The sequence below is a fragment of the Babylonia areolata genome, chromosome 13 (assembly GCF_041734735.1).
Source record: "Babylonia areolata isolate BAREFJ2019XMU chromosome 13, ASM4173473v1, whole genome shotgun sequence".
In the NCBI taxonomy this organism is placed as follows: Eukaryota; Metazoa; Mollusca; class Gastropoda; order Neogastropoda; family Buccinidae; genus Babylonia; species Babylonia areolata.
This window is the reverse complement of record NC_134888.1, coordinates 11,972,052-11,990,612: the sequence shown is the minus strand read 5'-3', so window position 1 is coordinate 11,990,612 and position 18,561 is coordinate 11,972,052. Positions and strand designations below refer to the sequence as shown.

The following is an 18,561-nucleotide window of genomic DNA, read 5'->3' as shown; positions in this document are numbered from 1 at the left end:
GACTTGCTGGTAACGCAACACCAGCGAGCGGCCTACATCTAGGAAAATCGGAAATCCTCAGAAAAGTCAAAGAATATCAAAAAGAACAGGTACAAGGCCATCACACCATCGATCGCCTCAAAGAAATAAAAGCAGAGAGAGGGAGCGCCATAAGTCTAACATGAAAGGTAGAGCACGATGCTTTGCAAATCAAACAAATATCGGCATCATTTCCAAACCAACATTGCGCAGATTTCTTCAAAACGGAACAGTCTCTGTGGGCTTTTCCAAATACAACAGACTGAGCAACACACTAGATGCCACGTTCTTGGCATCAGAGATCTTTTCCCATCCCTCTAGCAGCCAATCAGTGGCAGCCTCTGTGCGTGTGTGTATGTGTGTGTTTGTGTGCATGTGTGGGTCTGTATTTTTGAGTGCGTTTGCGCATGCGCGAGAGTGTAAGTGTACACAAGTGTCAGGAGAGTTCTGTGCACGTGCGTGTGTGTGTGTGTGTGTGTGTGTGTGTGTGTGAGGGGGAGGTGGGGGTGCAGGGGGAGGTGGGGTAGAGGATGAGGTATGTGAGTGTATGCATGCCTACACTGTGGGAGCAACAGGATATTGGAACGTATATATATATATATCTTTGTATATATGTGTGTGGGGTTGGGGGTGGGAGATATGGGCATATGTGTGTGTGCTTGTACAAGTAAGTGTTCATCTGTGTGTGTGTGTGTGTGTGTGCCGTGTAAGCTGCGATACGTAGACTAGAAATGAGTGTGTGGAGGAGGGGGGTAGAGGAGGTGCAGGGTAATGTGTGGTGTGTGTGTGTGTGTGTGTGTGTGTGTGTGTGTGTGTTGGAGCTCATGTACGTTTATATGTATTTAACTGTGCTTTCATATCTGTGAAACTTCATGTTTGGTGCTTATCTGTTATGCATGTGTGGGTGTATGTGTGAATGTGTCTTCATGTTTTACATTTATTTGCTTATTTATCATCATTGTTATCTTATTTATTTATTTATTATTATTATTATTTTATTATTATTATTATTACTACTACCTTTTTTTATATTATAATTATTATTTATTTATTTATGTAAGCTTATCTATTATTTATTCACCTTTTTTTTTCTTTTCTCAAGGCCTGACTAAGCGCGTTGGGTTACGCTGCTGGTCAGGCATCTGCTTGGCAGATGTGGTGTAGCGTATATGGATTTATCCGAACGCAGTGACGCCTCCTTGAGCTACTGAAACTGAATGAAGATTTTTTTTTTAAAGCTTTCTTATTGGGAATTGTGGAGTTTGAATGCTCCTGATATTTTTTTTCATACTGATGTGAACTGTAGCTGTGATTTCTCTTTTCTTCTTCTTCTTCTCTTTGAGGGAGAAAGGTGGGGAGGTGCAGTATGCTTCAAATCAGCTGAGATAACACTGACCATGGGGAAAAAAAAATCAAAACTTTGTAAATATAGACACTGCACTTCAATACAGATGTAGATCACACACATACACACACACACACATGCACACACACGCACAACATCCAAAACTGAATGGTGCTCACATCATAAATAAATCAGATTGTTTAAACAATTGTTTATTATTTAGCATTTAGGTATGAATGAATGAAACAAAAAAATAAAAGAAAATATCTTATTGAAGTGATTTTCTTCAAGTCTGTTTGTGTTTGACTCAGACCTGTTCCACAGCAGTGGCTGTGTGTTGAGGCTGAAAGGGTCAGGCAGGGAAGATCAAGGGCAGAAAGTGCTTTCAAACGCCAGTTGTTTGAAATGTCGATGCTGGATCTCTGTTCAAGCAAGGTGATGGGCCAAACTAACAGGCTTGAATGCGGCATCTGCCGTGCTGGTATGAGTGGGCAGAAAGGTGCGCCCCTGTGGCTAATGAATGGCTCATTGTGCTTTGTGAGACGCATCTGCCCTCATCAATATGCCTTTTCTCCCCAGAGGAAAACAATTATTACCCAGGCGTCCTGCTACTAGTGAGGAGTGGAAGAAATGGACTTAGGGTGATTGTCTCCTGGTCAGTGGGCAGTTTTTGGGCCTGCTAAAACTTGGAAGGCAAAGACATACACCCCTTCATGGGAAGGCCAGCTAGGATGTAGGGCCTGTGTGGAGCTGTTGTCACAACCACAGGGTTGTTGTAGGCAAGGGAGGGAAGAAGGGATGCCTTACAAACCTGGAAGGAATGAAGGGCATGTGTGTCCAGAGTGGCGCCCCTAAGTTGGACTGCCTCATCCCTCCTTGTACCAAGTTAATGCATCTCTAGCCCTGTGGGTGAGGAGGGAGTGTGTGTAGGTCCCTTGAGGCCAGCTACAGCAGAGATGTGGATGTGGCCAGGAGCATATGTTCAAGCTTGCATGAGGCAGTTGTGTCTCTGTATGTAGTAATCCTCCAAAATGGAGAGAAGAAACTCTATACTAAGATATGTACAAATATGTACACAGGATGTATGTAGACTTCAGTGAGAGAAGATGTCAGGGAATGTGACCATGCCTATAGATCAATGCACAAAAAAGAACACATGCACAAGCATATATGTAGCAAACATGGAGATGCTCAGTAAATGGGAATGTGAACTGAAAAAGTAAAGCAAAATGTCTAATAGATATGTACATACACATGTGAAGATTGTGCCTGTATGTAGATGCACAGTCCTGAGCCTTGTGTACAGAAGTGTGGGGGGAAAAAAGCAAAAAAAAAAAAAAAGCGCATATATTGCTGAGATAGAAAATCTCAATGTATAGATAGAAGTGTAATGGTACCTGTTGATATGAAGAATGTATGAACATATCGCTGAAACACACACACATATGTATATACACCGAGATATGTGCATGCATGGATTTGTGTGTGTTCCCCCTTTTTTTTTAAATATTAAAATTTAAAAAATATATATTCATCTATTTATTTATTCTCTTTTTTTCGGGGGGTGGGTTGGGGGTAATTAAAATTTATTTTAAAAAAATGTTTTAAATAATACATCATTAATAATAACAAATGTATTATTGTTTCTGTTTTATTTCATTGTTATTGTGTTTGTCAAGAAAAGAATGGTAAGTGGATTGGTTTCTTGCAGAGCAAGTGCTGGGGGGTGAAGAGCCCAAAAAGTTGAGTGGCACACAGCCTGAGAAACAGAGGAAGGAAAATAGAGGTTGTCATTTGCTGACAGGAGCTGTTGCATAAAGCCCTCAGGTGGGCAGCAAGGTCCTGTGAGAATGCAGACCATCGCTAGTGGTCAGTGAAGGGGGCTGGAGTGACTGGCTGTGTAAGTGCAAGGGAAGTAACTGCGTTGCCTACTGCCCAAGTTTCAAAAGCGGAGTTGCCTCCCTTGGCGCCGAAAAATCGGCAAAGTGAAGAAGGCCTCTTCAGCACATATCCCCTTTTGTTACGCTTCTGCGCTGTAGAGGGAGGAATGTCATGTCGCATGCGGCAGTCCGTGGTTCGATGCCACCATAAATGACACGGGTGAAGGGAGGTAATAATAACGTCCCTTGGTGCCGGGGTCAATGCTGAGAGGTGGTGCAATTTTTGTTGCATGTCCCCCTAGCGGACCACCTTTCTACCTAAGTAGAGGGAGGGCTTCCCCGTCTGAATCGGTCACCACTGGACACAAGACGGTTGAGGGCAAGCCACATGACAGAGCCACAATCTGTGGGCGCGGACGTCATGTAACAGAGACAGTATGAGATGCTGATTGTCAGTTGGGGCTTGTGTCTGAACCACCACTAGTTGGGTAACAGCAGAGTCTAGTGGTGTGGGAGAGGGAACTGCCACCGCCGAGGTTGGAGGTACTGTGCATGCACCCGCGGTGTGGGCAAGGGGCAAGGCCGGTCCAAGGGAGGTAACCATGGCGATCACTGGTGGGAGTGCCAAAGCCGGGGTTGCCTACCTTGAATTTGAAATTCGGAAGGGGGGGGGGCGGGATGGGGGGTGCGTGCATGTGCGTGTCCCCTTCCTAAACGGTCGCTGTTGGACTAAAGATGGTTGGGGCATGCCACATGAGTGGCGTGCGATCTGTGGCCACAGGAGTGGACTGTGTGTGTGAAGTGGAGGACGTTAAGTCCGTGTTGGATTTCCTGAGAGGGAGCACACTTGTTCCTTGGAATTGTGGGCATGGGGAAAGAAATAGAGGGCGACTCATGCACTGCCAACTGGCAGGGCCGAGAAAACGCAGTGTGCGTTGAGACTGATCGCGGATCAATTTCTTCTTCTTCTTCTTCGTTCGTGGGCTGCAACTCCCACGTTCACTCGTATGCACACGAGTGGGCTTTTACGTGTATGACCGTTTTTACCCCGCCATCTAGGCAGCCATACTCCGTTTTCGGGGGTGTGCATGCTGGATATGTTATTGTTTCTATAACCCACCGAACGCTGACATGGATTACAGGATCTTTAACGTGCGTATTTGATCTACTGCTTGCATATACACACGAAGGGGGTTCAGGCACTAGCAGGTCTGCACATATGTTGACCTGGGAGATCGTAAAAATCTCCACCCTTTACCCACCAGGCGCCGTCACCGTGATTCGAACCCGGGACCCTCAGATTGACAGTCCAACGCTTTAACCACTCGGCTATATCGCGGATCAATTGAATAAAGAGAAATGACACCGCTGACCTGAATATGATGAAAACAAACCCTGAGAAGCTGCCGGAGGCGGCGTAGGAGGTAGTGGAGGTATGGAGTCGACCGGAGGGAGTGGAGGAGGTGGAGGGTTAGCGTTGTAGATGAAGCCTGAGGTTGAGGGTCCAGTGTCAGATCATATCATGTCAATATGAAGGCCTTTAGGGCTGTAAGGCCTTTTGCCTGCTGGAAATGGGGGGAAGTGAGAGCCCCCATAATTGTACAGAGAGATTTTTGTAATCTAATAGTGCGCAAGGCTTATTAATGAGTAATGAAATGAGTTTTGAAATTAAGAGGAAATTTTTTAAATTAAGTGCCAACACAATTCTAGGTATCCACTGTGTCCGTCGGTCGATTGTGATCGCGCCTTAATATGAGCTTGATCGCCCAATTGGGCCAAGTAGTTTTGTGACCTGTTGTGATTCATCATCAGACATAAAATGAGAGCGCCAAAGAATCGATAGACAGAAAATACGGAAAAAAAACTTTGCTGTATGCAGAGCACAGGAGCAGGAGTCAAGATGGCTGCTGGAAAAAGACGGCGCTAGTCAGGGATGCAAAGGGGAGGTAACCTACTTCGGGAGGCTATTGGCCATAGCTACTTTTGTTTTCTCCGCATAGGCGGGTAGTAGTTTGCACAGGACAGGAATCAGACCTTGCTCTCAAGGCACGGTTGTATCAGTTGTGCTTGTTGTTAAACTTCAGTCCCAAGTACTGAAACTCACTTACAACCTCAGTTTTGTCCTCATCAAAAATCCAGAATTTTTCTTACTTTGCCCTAAGAGAAAATTATTACTTTACACTTTTTGGCATTAAGAGTTAGCTTCCACTTCTCACAATACTGTCTCATTGCAGTAAGACCTTTCTGCAAACCTGTGGTTGTCTCTGAAAAAAATCAGTGTCATCTGTGCAAAGCAGAACAAATAGTTTTAAGAAAACATTCTGTTCACTCATATTTATTTTCTTAACTCACTCGGGACGACAAGTTTTCTCCCTTGCTTTTCCCCACAGACGGCCCATTTGTAAGGGTTTGGAAAAAAATTACAAAAAATTCAAAATACTGTGTAAGAAAATGAAACTTTCAGAACTGGTTTATTACGTGTTGAGCTATTACATATAAAAAATTTTTAAAAAATCAAATTTCTCATCTTATTTTTACAGTTTTGCCATATGTAGAAAATACTGCCAATTTTTCACCCCGAATCACCATACCCATGCTCGCTTTCTGCATTAAATTCGCTTTCTTCTTCGTCATCATCCACCTCTTCAATGTCAACCTTTCATTTTGTAGCATTTCAAGTACTTCAGCAACCCTAAATCGTTGCCGTCACTGCTTTGTTCGCTTCACAACATTCTGAGAAGAACCCGCTTTGCTAACAGGCTGGCATGCGAGCAGACGACGGGTCAGTGACTTTGTCAGCGTGTGTGCGAGACAGGCCACACATGCCAGGCTGACCAATCACACTGTTCGATTGTGGAGTGACCCAGAATAGCGCACTCTTCTTGGCTAATCACAAAATCACGTGTACAGTGCGTGATGGAATTTTACTTTCGAAGAATGCTATTCCATTCCTTCGTCCGAATCCGAATATGTTTTGTGTAGGAATGCGTGAGCATTCCTTCGTCCGGAGAGAGTTAAATTCATTGGCAATAGTTGCTTATCCATCTAGATCATCTTCTAAGTAAGATTGCACATCATTAAAGAACAATGCAAACATTATCGGGGATAGATTTTCTCCTTGGAGATTTCATCGTTAACCACAATATGAGTTTAATTACACATACACACACACACACAAACATCCAATTAACAGGTTTAGTACTGGAGAATAAGAAAGAGAGAGAGAGAAAGATAAAGATCTCTCTCTTTCTCTAGAGAGACATAGAGATCTATGGAGTTCAAGCAAAAACATTTTCAAGTAAATGGTCCAGAATGACAGGATAACACCCCACCTCCCACCCCACCCCCAAAAAAAGAAAGAAATACAAACCAGAAACAAAGACAATAGTATAAACCAAGAACATTTTAACAGACTTTCCAGAAGATTAAGATGTATATGCATTGAAAGAGCCCTCTGCATACCCATAAATGGGAGAAAATATACAAAGTGTTACAGAAAAAATATAAATGAAAGGTAAACACTCACAATCAAAAAGGATTAAAAAAAAATTACTAAAACTTGGTGAATAGCTACTGGACAAGTAAAGTGAAAAGAGGTTCTTGAGCAGAGGTGTTGGTCAAATTCACAGACGTGATAAATCACATTATCAAATTGCAAAAAAGCTGGAATTATATTTTTCATGTGCGCAATGCAGCACAACAGAAGCAGGTTTTTTGGGTTTTTTTGTTTTGTTTTTTCCAAATCAGCTGGAAAGTCACTGCCATTCTCAGTGTTTCAGATACAGAATTGTGGGTTTCAACTGCACCCAGAACCATATGTATCTTATTGACAACCATACTGTTAAAATCTCATAAAACCTGGCAACAAATAAACACACAAAATGACTTCATTTATGCTTGGATGTCATGTATCTAAAGATACCATATTTGTGTTCCATTTAAAACACAATTATCATATCAATATCAAGGCATGCAGGCCTGACAAAGCCTTTTGCCCCCCTTGAAGTGGGGAAGAAAGAGAGAGTACCCACATATGTCTGGTGCATTTTTCAACATTGAGTGCGCTATGCTTGAAAAATCAATAAATATGAAAATGAGTTTTGTATTTAAAATTTTGTAAATGAATATCAAGATTTGCACGTTTTTACTTAAACTTTTAATAGTTTGTAGGAATGGTCTCTTGTTGCACTGTTCTCATTCAATTATAATATGGACTGCTGGTTATAATCTTCTCTAGTATAAATTTCAAAATAAATCTGTTTTGTGTATGTATAACATTCACTTATTTTACACTGTCAAAATTAAAAGTATACACTTACATGTGTGTACAACGCATCACACCATAATCGTTTTCCCTGAAGTTCCACAGGCCGCCTATCTCCCCGCTTCTCTCCAAAATAAGGACTTTGAAGCCATCTTCACGCAAACATTTTCCTGTAACAAGACCAGAAATTCCTGCACCAATTACAATGGCATCAGTTTCCATCATAGTTTCTGTCTGCTCCATGATGTTCAGATCTAGAACAAAAACTTTTTTGTTCTTGATTTAAGTTGTCGCTGGCTTGGCTGTGAAAGTGAAACTAAGACCTTTGGCCCGTGGTCAGACTGACTGGCAAGAAGTGGGCGGTCGACAATAAGCACACTCCTGCGTCCAGAGTTCATGGTTTGCAACATGTACATTCAGCACGTACTCACGTGTATTGCTGATAATAACTCTTATCTGGAGCCGCCACTGTCTATATTTTTCTTTCAGCCAAACCCATGTGATTTGTGAACTTCCGTGTCTGCGCACAGTCTTCGTGACGTCATGATCCGGCAGAACTTTTCAGTCGACTGTACAGTGACGATTGTACGTGATTGTAAGTATTGTCCTTCTTCAAACTAAAGTCTCGAATAAGCGTTGGGTTACAAGTAGATAATAACCGCCCAACTTTTAATATTTCTTATTTTGTATTTGTTATTTCTTTGGAAGTGTACATCATGTAACAGACTGTATTCTTTTTTTGTCGTCTGTTTCGTGTCCTCATCAGTGCGCCATGTTCACCTCTTGCTAAAGTCACAGTGGACGATTATTTCACCTTCCGCTTTGTTGACAATTCTCTTTTGACGTATATAATGTTGAATATGCACAGTTTAATCTATTTTATTATGTTGGAATGGATATTTAACATTTTTGCGTATCGTGTGATCTCTGTGGTTTTGATGAATCGAAGTGGGGTGAGGACAGTGACGATCTGGATCTATTATTAACTTACTTAACGGTAATCTTAGTACGTGCTCAAGGCCACGTTTATGACGCATCATCTTCGTTTCTTGTTAAAATTGTTATTTTTATTATTATTTTGTGTGGTAAGTTGAAACATGTAATCAGGAAGAAAAGTATATATATATACATATATATATATAAAACCCGCTTGGCGTATTCTGATGTTTTTCTTCTAAGTAAGTTACTTCCCTTAAGTTCTCAGTGCAGTTTGTCTTGAGACTGAAGTTGTTCCCCATGAATTCGTGGGCGTGGCGGTTTTACAACTTAGGGGTCTAACGCGGTTGGCTTTTTGTTTCTTCAGTTCTTGAGATAATGATAAGGAACGCCATTTCATGTGTTACTCTGTGTACGGTTATGTATGAATCATATTTCTTTGTCAGTCTGAAGTCTGCCCCCAGTCATAAATTATTTGTGCATCATTTGAATGTTTAGAAATATAATCACTCATTAATTTTTGGTCTTTGAGTTGATATATGCAAACACAGTTACTGAAATCTTTTTGTTCATGCTTTCAATGTTGGTTACATCACAGCATTCGTCTTGGAGAAAGAACAGCAAGAGTTTCTTGACCCATCTGTCCATTTTTCAGTCTTGGTCATTTCAAGATTAGTGGGTTCTTGTCGTTTCCTTTGGATTGTGCATCTGGCAACCAGGAATAACAAGCCTCACTGCTCCCCCAAGCATAATTGGATGAAATGTTGCATTTTTTTTTTTTTTATAAAGTGTTGTTAACTTAGGCTACACACCACCTCTCTGTCATTCAGTCTTCCCCTTGTGAAATTAGGCCAGCTTATCCAGAGCACAGCTGGAAAGTGCCTGTGCAAGAGATTGACTGAGACACATGGGTGCTGATGTACTTAGATTACTATATCTTTGGAACCACTCAATCAATCTTGCTTAGTTGCTGAATAATGCAAAGACATTCTTGCATATTGTAAATAATTCTTGTGAAATAGCATCCTGCTTAAAGTTGTAACACTTTCCATGTACAGCTTTCTCTCTCTTCATTAGTTCTGTCAGTGTCAGTTTTGTCATTTGAGTTGAATGGCGAATCAACACTGCTGTCAGATTCTTCCCCTGAGTTACTATTGGCAGCGAATTGAGAGTTTGGACTTTCATCCATAATAATATTTACAGTGTCACCTAAAGTATACTGAGGTGAAATACGAATTCCATTAGAATTGCTGGATTAAGCGTCCGTAGCAAGTGTTGAGCAATTGCAGTTAAGCTTATTTCGTTTGTAGTCAAAACGTGGTGAAAATGATATGTCTGGTTCAGAGACAAAGGCAATACTATATTGAGGCTGAAGGTGATGGACTGACCTTTCACCTTATATAAACATTGTGACTTTGTGTGATTCAGGGCAGAGAAGTGTGGTGGGAAGTCACTCTAATAGTTTTGTTGCTGGGCACCGCGTTCAGTGGTGAATCCATACTGTCAAACCACGTCACCTCAAGGCGCAGAAGGGTTAACCCTATTTGAAATACTATTGTCATCTAGTATGGCAGTGTTGACTATGGGTAACACACTTTGGGGATTTACAAAATGTAGGCAATTTACACTGACGGTCAGATGAAGAGAAATTATACTTATGATGTTGGTGGTGGTCACAATCACTGTTGTTGTAGTCATGCCGGGTATGGTGTGCAGTTGAGCCAGTGAGGTCATGTCAGATTGGTCAGTCTGGGGGGTGGTTGCTGACTGGCTTGAATACAGGTAGAACAATGTCAGTGTTGATGTCTAAACACCATGAGTCATTTTGACTCATTATCAGCTAGTGTCATCTGCTTCATTTTGCATGAGTAACTACCCTTTGGTGAAAGCAGTTATGGTATAAATGACAAATGCTAAAAACTGTTTCACAATGCATAAATTCGTTTACAATAAATTCATTGAGGAGGGGAAAAAAGTTCTTAGATTTGATCTTGACCCACTTTTGTATGAGACAGTAGTTGTCATCCAGATCAAGTCTGTGCTAGAAATTTCCTCTTTTCTGTCACTCTTTGTTTCTGCCTTTTTCATCCTTCACTGTTCTTTACTTTTTCTGCCTTCACAGTCCATTCCCCTTTCTTTTTACAAGCAAGCCTTGACACCTTTTTCTCTTTTCCGCAGTCTATTATTTAGTATTAACAGTGTTCCCAAAAACGTACATATGTGCGTAAATGACGCACAGATTTACAACTTTGACGCACAAAATTTTTACCCTGTGCGTCAATGTGACGCACACTTTTTCCTGAAACTAACAAGCATCTTACGGCTTCCAGGAAAACCGCGAAGCACGCATCGTGGGCCTAAGCTTAGGCTAGTGCATAGCAGACGAAACTGAGCTGGCCAAAAACGTGTTAGAGTAACTTCCCTTGCCGATGCAGGCAAACGCTTCGCCAGCAGCCTAGGTCTACTTCACCGAACAAGTAGTTGACTGTGTTTTCATTGTATTCAAGCATTTCGAATGTCCTTGTTTGGAGAAGGTGTGGGTTTCTTTTCATTTTCATTGTACAATTGTCTTCATTGATTTTTTGTATGTTTTCCTGTTGACCCTCAGAAATGTGACAATGACCCTCAAAAATTCCAGTCAAAGGGTCACAGTGACCCTCAAAAAATCAGGCCCATTGGGAACACTGTATTAAGTACTGTCTGTGCTGTTTTGCTCTGGCGATTAGGTAGTGAGATTTTAAACACTGGGATGGACACCAGCTGCCCATTTTGCAGTGTTATTTGCCATATGGCCTTTTTTATGTATTTTTTGTTTCGATTTGAAATATTGTTTTTTCCTTTTTTATATTTTTTTTGTAATTAATTGGAATGGCTGGCATCCTCAGCATGGCCTAGTCTTGTTGCCATAAGGAGCTAAATGGTTTGGATACTGTGTCAGGAACTGTGTTTTGTGCATTTGTCTTAGTGTTGTTGTTTTTTTTGTAGATGTGACAGTTTTGTAAATTGAATTGATGCGGTTGAACATTTGTATGGTTTGACCGTCCTGATATGGCCCTGTGTGGTCAACAAGAACAAGAACAATCCAAATCAAGTGATTTACTTTCCACTGCATTTCTGGTTATCTTAAATTGGTGAAGTCTAGTGAACATGCTGATCCTCACAGTTACGGGGTTTTTTTTCTGGGGAGGGATAAAATCAGGGAACCATGGCAAGAACATGTTGGTTTTTTTTTGGGGGGGGTTTTTGTTTTGTTTTTCTGCCCCATCATCTGCACCGTTTCAGTGGCATTACTCCCACGCCGCTCATTTAGATTCCCCCATACACGGCCACACCCGGGTTCGTCCGTCGTAGTTCCAGCGTCGGCAGTCCACAGGGAACCATCGATGTTAGGTCGCCAGGAGGCCACACACCAGACGAGACCCTGCACTGCTGCTGAGTCACTTCGGTGGTGTTCAGTGGTGCCTGTTCTGTTTTAACGTACATAGGACACCTCCTACTAAGCCCCCTACTAACGACAATAATGGCTTAGTCGCGGAGCCAGACTGAGTGAGCGTCCCTCCCAGAGTGGAGACCGCCACCATGTCCCTCAAACAACAGCCCTCTATGAATCTGCCGACACTGACGACATTGACAGGACTCACCCCAAGCACGGAAGTGGAGGGGTATCGAAACTGAGGTCACCATGAGAGCAGGGCATGAAAGGCCACAGACTTTGAGACTATTTTGTTTCTATTGATGACGATGAAGGAGGAGGAGAATGACGATGATGATGACGATGTTGCTATGGAGGTCCATTTTGGTTTGGGACTGCGTGACAAGGCTGTACTCTACGCTTCCTGTCATAATGATATCCCGGCGTTAACCAGGCCTGAGAGATACAGACACTTGCAGTGTTGGTCAGGTAATTTGAGCAACACACCCAAAGACGCATCCTTGAAGTGGATGACACTCGACTGTGTGGTCCCAGTCTCCCCATTTAAGCCCACAGCACACTCAACTCTGGGTAGGAGCCGGCCACGGGCCGAAAAACCCACCTCCGCTGGGATTCGAACCCACGTCCTTCCAGCCGTCAGTCTGCGACGCTAACCACTTCGCCACGGCGGCTGGTATGGCAAGAACATGTTTGTCCAAGGTGCTTCTGTGATTGCCGTAGCAGACTACTTAGCTTCTTTCTCTGACATTTTTCCAAGAGATTATATTTTTCCTGTGTTACTCTAAGTTTACACTAAAGCAGTACTTGTTTGTCTTACATTCTTATTGCTTTACAATTCAGCCTGATATTTTTCTATTACATTTGAACTGAACATTGGTAGAACTTAAGTGTACAGGGGGAGCAGGGGAAAATGTCAAAAACAAGAATGATAGTATGTATACTGCTATACGGTGTTGGGGTTTTCTTTTTGTGTGTGAATGCATGATAAAGAGGACATGATGAGAAATCATACAGTTTTACTTAGAACTTTGAATAATATTGTCTTTTATAAAATTGTCTATCCCCTATTCTTACACACACACACACACACACACACACACACACACACACACAATTTTACAATCAGTAGTTATGCACACACATATGTGTGTGCTCATGCACATACACACATTAATCATTGCACACACAGACACACTCGCACTTCCCATATCCCATAAGTGCAAAAACAGAGAAAGGAGGGAGATAATTAGATTTAAATTGCATGTTTATGATGATGATTGCTGGCAGATTTCAGAAAACCGTGAAAAGGAAAAGCAATCTCCAGAGTCACGACTAGTTACAGCCTCATTGGGCACCATGCCATTCTTTGGAGCCAAGGAGAAAAAACCCCAGGACCTTGTCAAGTCCTTGAAGGAGTCCCTTGGCCAGCTAGCTAAAGAGAAAGGGGAAAAAGAGGGGAAAAAGGTAGTTCTTTGTACTTATATTAGAATTCTTCCTTGCATGTGCTAAATATAATATATATGCTGTTTCTATATTTTAATTGTCACTTTTTATCTTATTTTGCATCATGAAGTATTTCTTACAGCTTGTATGGTGTCCAGTTATCTAACACATCCGCCAAAAATTATATATGAGTTATTCTCCAGAATTGGTGACAAGAATGTTGCAATCATGTAAAAATATCAAAATAAGCTTTGGACTACAATTTTTTTGTTGCTTTGGCAGGCAGTGATATATAGAATCTTAACCAGTGGAGTGCCTATAAAACATCAGCTGACGTCCTATAAAAAGTATTGCCATAGTGCCTGTAAGACGTCCACAGATGTCCTGCAAATGTTCCAATTTTTCCTTTATTGGAGTTTGGTTCAATTCACATAAACAGACTCTGGACAGTTAGTTTGATGTGTCTTGATTATAAAAATAATATTTAAATGAACATACATCAGGTGGAATATTCCTTTCTACATGATAATAATTTGCAAACTGACCATGTAATATGTGCGTGGAAAAGGGGATTGCATCATGTGCAAAAAAATGTGTTGAAAACTGTGTCCAGTAAAGCAAATAGTCACAGTCAGCAGATTTACACAATTCTGAAAGCTCTGTTTGTGGTTATGGACAGCTTCTGCGATGGAGAAGGATCTCTCTTGTCTGATGATTGGTTTGAAAACGAAGGTGGTTGACAACAACAGTGATGAAACTAAACTGACAGCCCATTTGATAGTAATACAGTGCATCCAGCCAATCAGACAGCGTTTTTGAACAACTGGCTATGACTGACAAAATACATGCAGCAGTGGGCGTTTGAAGAAGGGGAGGAGAGGGAGAGGAGTGATGTAAGAAGTCAGATACCAGCCGGAGGTCATCAAGGGGGCATGGCTTTTTGGAAGAGTGTACTCACATTTCAAAGCAGACAGAAGGGAATCGACAGCCGCCAATGCCCCACGATTTTCACAAAATGCAGGGCTGAATCTGCACCAGCCGTGAAACATGTGCTTTTTGTTTTTAACACTTTTTTTCCCCCGCTGAATCAGATGGATAATTTGTTTGAAGAGGTGGCAAGCCGGATGCACAGCATACACTTTAATTGGCCCACGTGCAACTTGAAAGGAGTGAACGTCATCAAAGAACTTCACCCTCTCACTTGCAAATGCTCTTTGCTGTCAAAAAGCTTGCCAGCTCAGTTTCTGAGACCATGATTGACCTTTTACGTTGACTTTACCCACCTTTGTTATTGTTGGGGCAGTGATTTACTTACATGTTTGCATGAGCTGTGATTTGTTTTCATAAACTTATAGCCTGTTTTAATTTATTCTACAGGTATAATCTGACAATAGGCATGCTATTTCTTGCTGTGTTTTGTTTCTTTTCTTTATGGATGTCATTATGTACAGGTGGAAATAGACTTTTTTGTTGCACAAAAATTATTATCTTGGCTTTAAATACCTGAACAGTTACCTACAATCAACCAAATTGGGAAGAAAAAAAGCCCAGAAGCAGAATCTACACTGATTTTCCTTCACGAAAACGTTTACTTTCTTTCTGTATCACCCATAGCTTTTGTGCTAGAATTTTTTGTGATTAATTACCGGCCAATACCCCCGAATCCTCAAAATTCCCTGGCAAGGGGAGAGCACTTTTTATTTTTTTATTTATTTTATTTTACAAAATGAAAATTCTCTGGCACTGAACTGGTTAATCAAAAGTTAGAAAATCAGTATTGCTGCTAGTTTGTCCAGTCTTGCAATATGAAATGGGGGTCTTGCAGGGCATCCTGTGTACTACAGTGTGACAAGCATGGGCCTGTACATGAAAATATTTGGTATATTTAATTAAACGATTATTGATACAGAAGATAAAAGTGAAGGTATAAACAAGTAAAATAAAGTACATAATTCCACATAATAAATGTTTGTACTGTGTACAATGTCAGCATGGATGTGTCATACTGAAATGGGGGTTAGGGGGTGCACGGGATGGGTAGTACCTCTAGAGGGGGGGTGGGGGGGGGCTTGTCATGCTCTTCTGGGAGTGGTTCATCCTCTATTGGTCCCCACCAGCACCCAGCTCTCACCTATGGGTCCTAGAAGCTGCTAGCATGCAGCAGCGCTCAACCCCCGGGCAACAGCTTTGACAGGCTGGCTAAACTAGGTGAGGGTAGCTGACGGGTCTCAAACCCTCAGTGAGTTAGGGCTTGTCTACCCAAGCATGTGAAGACTGGATCCGGCGGACTCGGAGGAAGAAACATTCATGGTTCAATGGAGAGGAAGGCGGTTGCAGCAGAGCACTGTGGAGTGCTGAGGGCAGGATGAGGCACATAGGACATCCTGGTCATCCACTGCATCCGTTTCCGTCTCCAGTCGTCTTGACCTTGTCTTGCCACTGGATACAGACAGTCTCGGACAAGAGAGTGAGGTCGACGGTGTGCAACTCCTCCTCACTATAAACAAAGTCATCGTGCAAGTCGTCAGTCATCCTTCATCCCATACCATCATTTTCCTCAAGCCCTTTGGCGACAGGCGAGCGACGAAGCGACAGGTGTGGGTACACTGGCAGTTGTAGCCGTGGACCTGCACACAGGCGGCTCAGGCCATAGGGTCATTTTTTCACTGACTGGAGCAGCGGTGGAGATCGGCAGCCCCCTGAGCGACTGAGCAGCCCTCTTCAGGACAGCACTGCTCACCTCCATGGCATGAGGAAGGGGCTAGAAAAGGTGCCCTAAACATTGCCTGCTCCACACCACCCTAGTCAGCATACCGCGGCTGACGGGGACCCTACTCAAGTGGTCGACACACAAAGGAAAGAAAGAAGAAAACAAGGAGCACCCCATTGACCATTGCCACATGGAACGTGCGTACGATTCTGGACAGAGGCGACTCAGACAGACCACAGAGACGCACAGCACTCATTGCAAGTGAACTAGCCAGGTACAACATCGACATCGCTGCCTTAAGTGAGACCAGACTGGCAGAAGAAGGCGAACTCTGTGAGCGAGGCGCAGGCTACATCTTCTTTTGGAGTGGTCACAGACCTGAAGAGAGACGTGAGGCTGGAGTTGGCTTCGCAGTGAAGACAACCCTCGTTGGCAAGCTGGCTGGGCCCCCGAAAGGAGTGAACAATCGCCTGATGATGATGAAACTCCCTTTATGCAACAGGAAGAAGTTTACCACCATTGTCAGCGCCTACGCGCCCACCATGACCAACCCCGATGAGATCAAGGACAAGTTCTACGAGGACCTGAACGCTGTCATCACCACTGTTCCCAACGCAGACAAGCTCATCATTCTTGGTGACTTCAACGCGAGAGTTGGCTGTGACAGCACCTCCTGGGAAGGCGTGATTGGGAAGCATGGAGTTGGCATCTGTAACAGCAATGGTCAACTACTTCACCAGACATGTGCCGAGCACAACCTTCTTATCACAAACACCGTCTTCTGCCTCCCTACCCATAACAGCACGTCATGGATGCATCCTCGCTCTGGGCACTGGCATCTCATCGACTTTGTCATCGTCAGGAAGAGGGACAGGCAGGGTGTACGAGTCACGAGGGCCATGTGCAGCGCCGAGTGCTGGACAGACCACCGCCTTTTTGTCTCCAAACTCGACCTCCGCATCCAGCCCAAGAGACGGCCTCAGGCATGAAAGCACCCAAACGCCTGAATGTCAACAAGCTGGAGCTAGGCAACGTCAAGCAGAGCTTTGCTGACACCCTGGAGGAGTGCCTTGAGTCCACCGTGCTGGACATCCAGAATGTGGAGGCAGCATGGGGCGCACTGCATGAGATGGTGTACAACACTGCCATGGAGTGCCTTGGGCCTTCTGCCAGGAAGCACAACAACTGGTTTGATGAGAACTGCACTGAGATCAAGCAGCTGCTAGAAGGCGAACGCCAAGCCTACAGAGCCCACATTGAAGATCCCAAGTCACAGTCAAAGAAAGACATACTGAAGAGCGCATGCAGCACCATCCAGCTGAAGCTGCGGCAGATGCTGGATTCCTGGTTGAACAACAGAGCTGATGAGAAATGAAGAACTTCTATAACGGCCTGAAAAAAGTCTACGGTCCCACCACCTCCAGATCTGCTCCACTCCTCAGTGCTGATGGTTCTACTCTGATCACTGACAAGGACAGGATCCTTGAGAGATGGGCTGAACACTTTGACAGCGTACTGAACCGCCCTTCCACTATCAATGATGAAGCCATCGACCAACTCCCCCAGGTGCCAGTCAGTGAGTCGTTGGATGCCATTCCAGCTTTGGAGGAGACCCAGAAAGCTATCCGTCTGCTATCGAATGGCAAAGCCCCTGGCTCAGACTCCATTCCAGCTGTCTACAAAGAAGGTGGTATGGCGCTGACTGAAAAGCTTCATCAGCTGTTCCAGCTCATCTGGCAGCATGAGGCAGTTCCACAGGACTTCAAAGACGCTTCCATCATACACCTGTACAAGTGCAAAGGAAATCGTCAGGCCTGTGACAACCATCGTGGAATATCCCTGCTGTCCGTTGCAGGCAAGACTCTGGCCAGAGTGCTACTCAACCGTCTCGTAGTGCACCTTGAGCAAGGTCTCCTACCAGAGAGCCAGTGTGGCTTCTGGAAAGAACGCGGGACTATCGACATGGTGTTTGCTGCCAGGCAGCTCCAGGAGAAGTGTCAGGAACAGAACGCCGACCTTTACTCCACCTATGTTGATCTGACGAAGGCCTTCGATACTGTTAGCAGAGATGGCCTTTGGAGAATCATGGTGAAGTACGGATGTCCCAGAAAGTTCATCACCATCCAACGGAGTCAAGCAAGGGTGTGTTCTTGCCCCCACCCTGTTCATTCTCATGTTTTCAGCCATGCTGACAGATGCCTTCAGAGACGCTGATGTAGGCATTGGCATCAGGTACCGCACAGATGGCTCACTCTTCAACCTCAGGAGGCTTCAAGCAAAAACCAAGGTGAGGACAGACACCGTCAATGACTTCCTGTTTGCTGATGACTGCGCTCTTAACGCTGCCTCCGAAGCTGACATGCAACACAGTATCGACAAGTTCTCTGCTGCCTGTGACAACTTTGGCCTCACAATCAGCACAAAGAAGACTGAGGTGATGCACCAGCCAGCTCCAGGAAAGCCTTACGTTGAACCAAACATCTTCATCAACGGGCAACGACTGAATGCGGTGGACAAGTTCACATACCTGGG

General features: G+C 43.6%; 2 protein-coding genes across 5 annotated transcripts in view; one reads left to right on the top strand and one right to left on the bottom strand.

The window, feature by feature from the left end:
- Positions 1-7,760, bottom strand: part of LOC143289059 (flavin-containing monooxygenase 5-like) — an 89,451-nt gene extending 81,691 nt beyond the window's left edge. The window contains exons 1-2 of one of the 2 annotated variants that reach the window (XM_076597876.1): positions 7,563-7,675; positions 2,761-2,791 (exon numbers count right to left, since the gene is read on the bottom strand). Coding sequence is in view for 1 of the 2 variants with exons in the window: in XM_076597875.1 (XP_076453990.1) it covers positions 7,563-7,750 (188 nt within the window). In the remaining variant the exon portion in view is untranslated. Of the gene's footprint in view, positions 1-2,760; positions 2,792-7,562 lie in introns of both variants that reach the window. The other variant, XM_076597875.1, reaches the window with a different exon arrangement.
- A 208-nt stretch (positions 7,761-7,968) lies between these two features.
- Positions 7,969-18,561, top strand: part of LOC143289060 (protein Mo25-like) — a 68,613-nt gene continuing 58,020 nt past the window's right edge. For all 3 annotated transcript variants that reach the window (XR_013056179.1, XR_013056180.1, XM_076597877.1), the window contains exons 1-2: positions 7,969-8,102; positions 13,164-13,340. Coding sequence is in view for 1 of the 3 variants with exons in the window: in XM_076597877.1 (XP_076453992.1) it covers positions 13,233-13,340 (108 nt within the window). In the remaining 2 variants the exon portion in view is untranslated. The remainder of the gene's footprint in view (positions 8,103-13,163; positions 13,341-18,561) is intronic.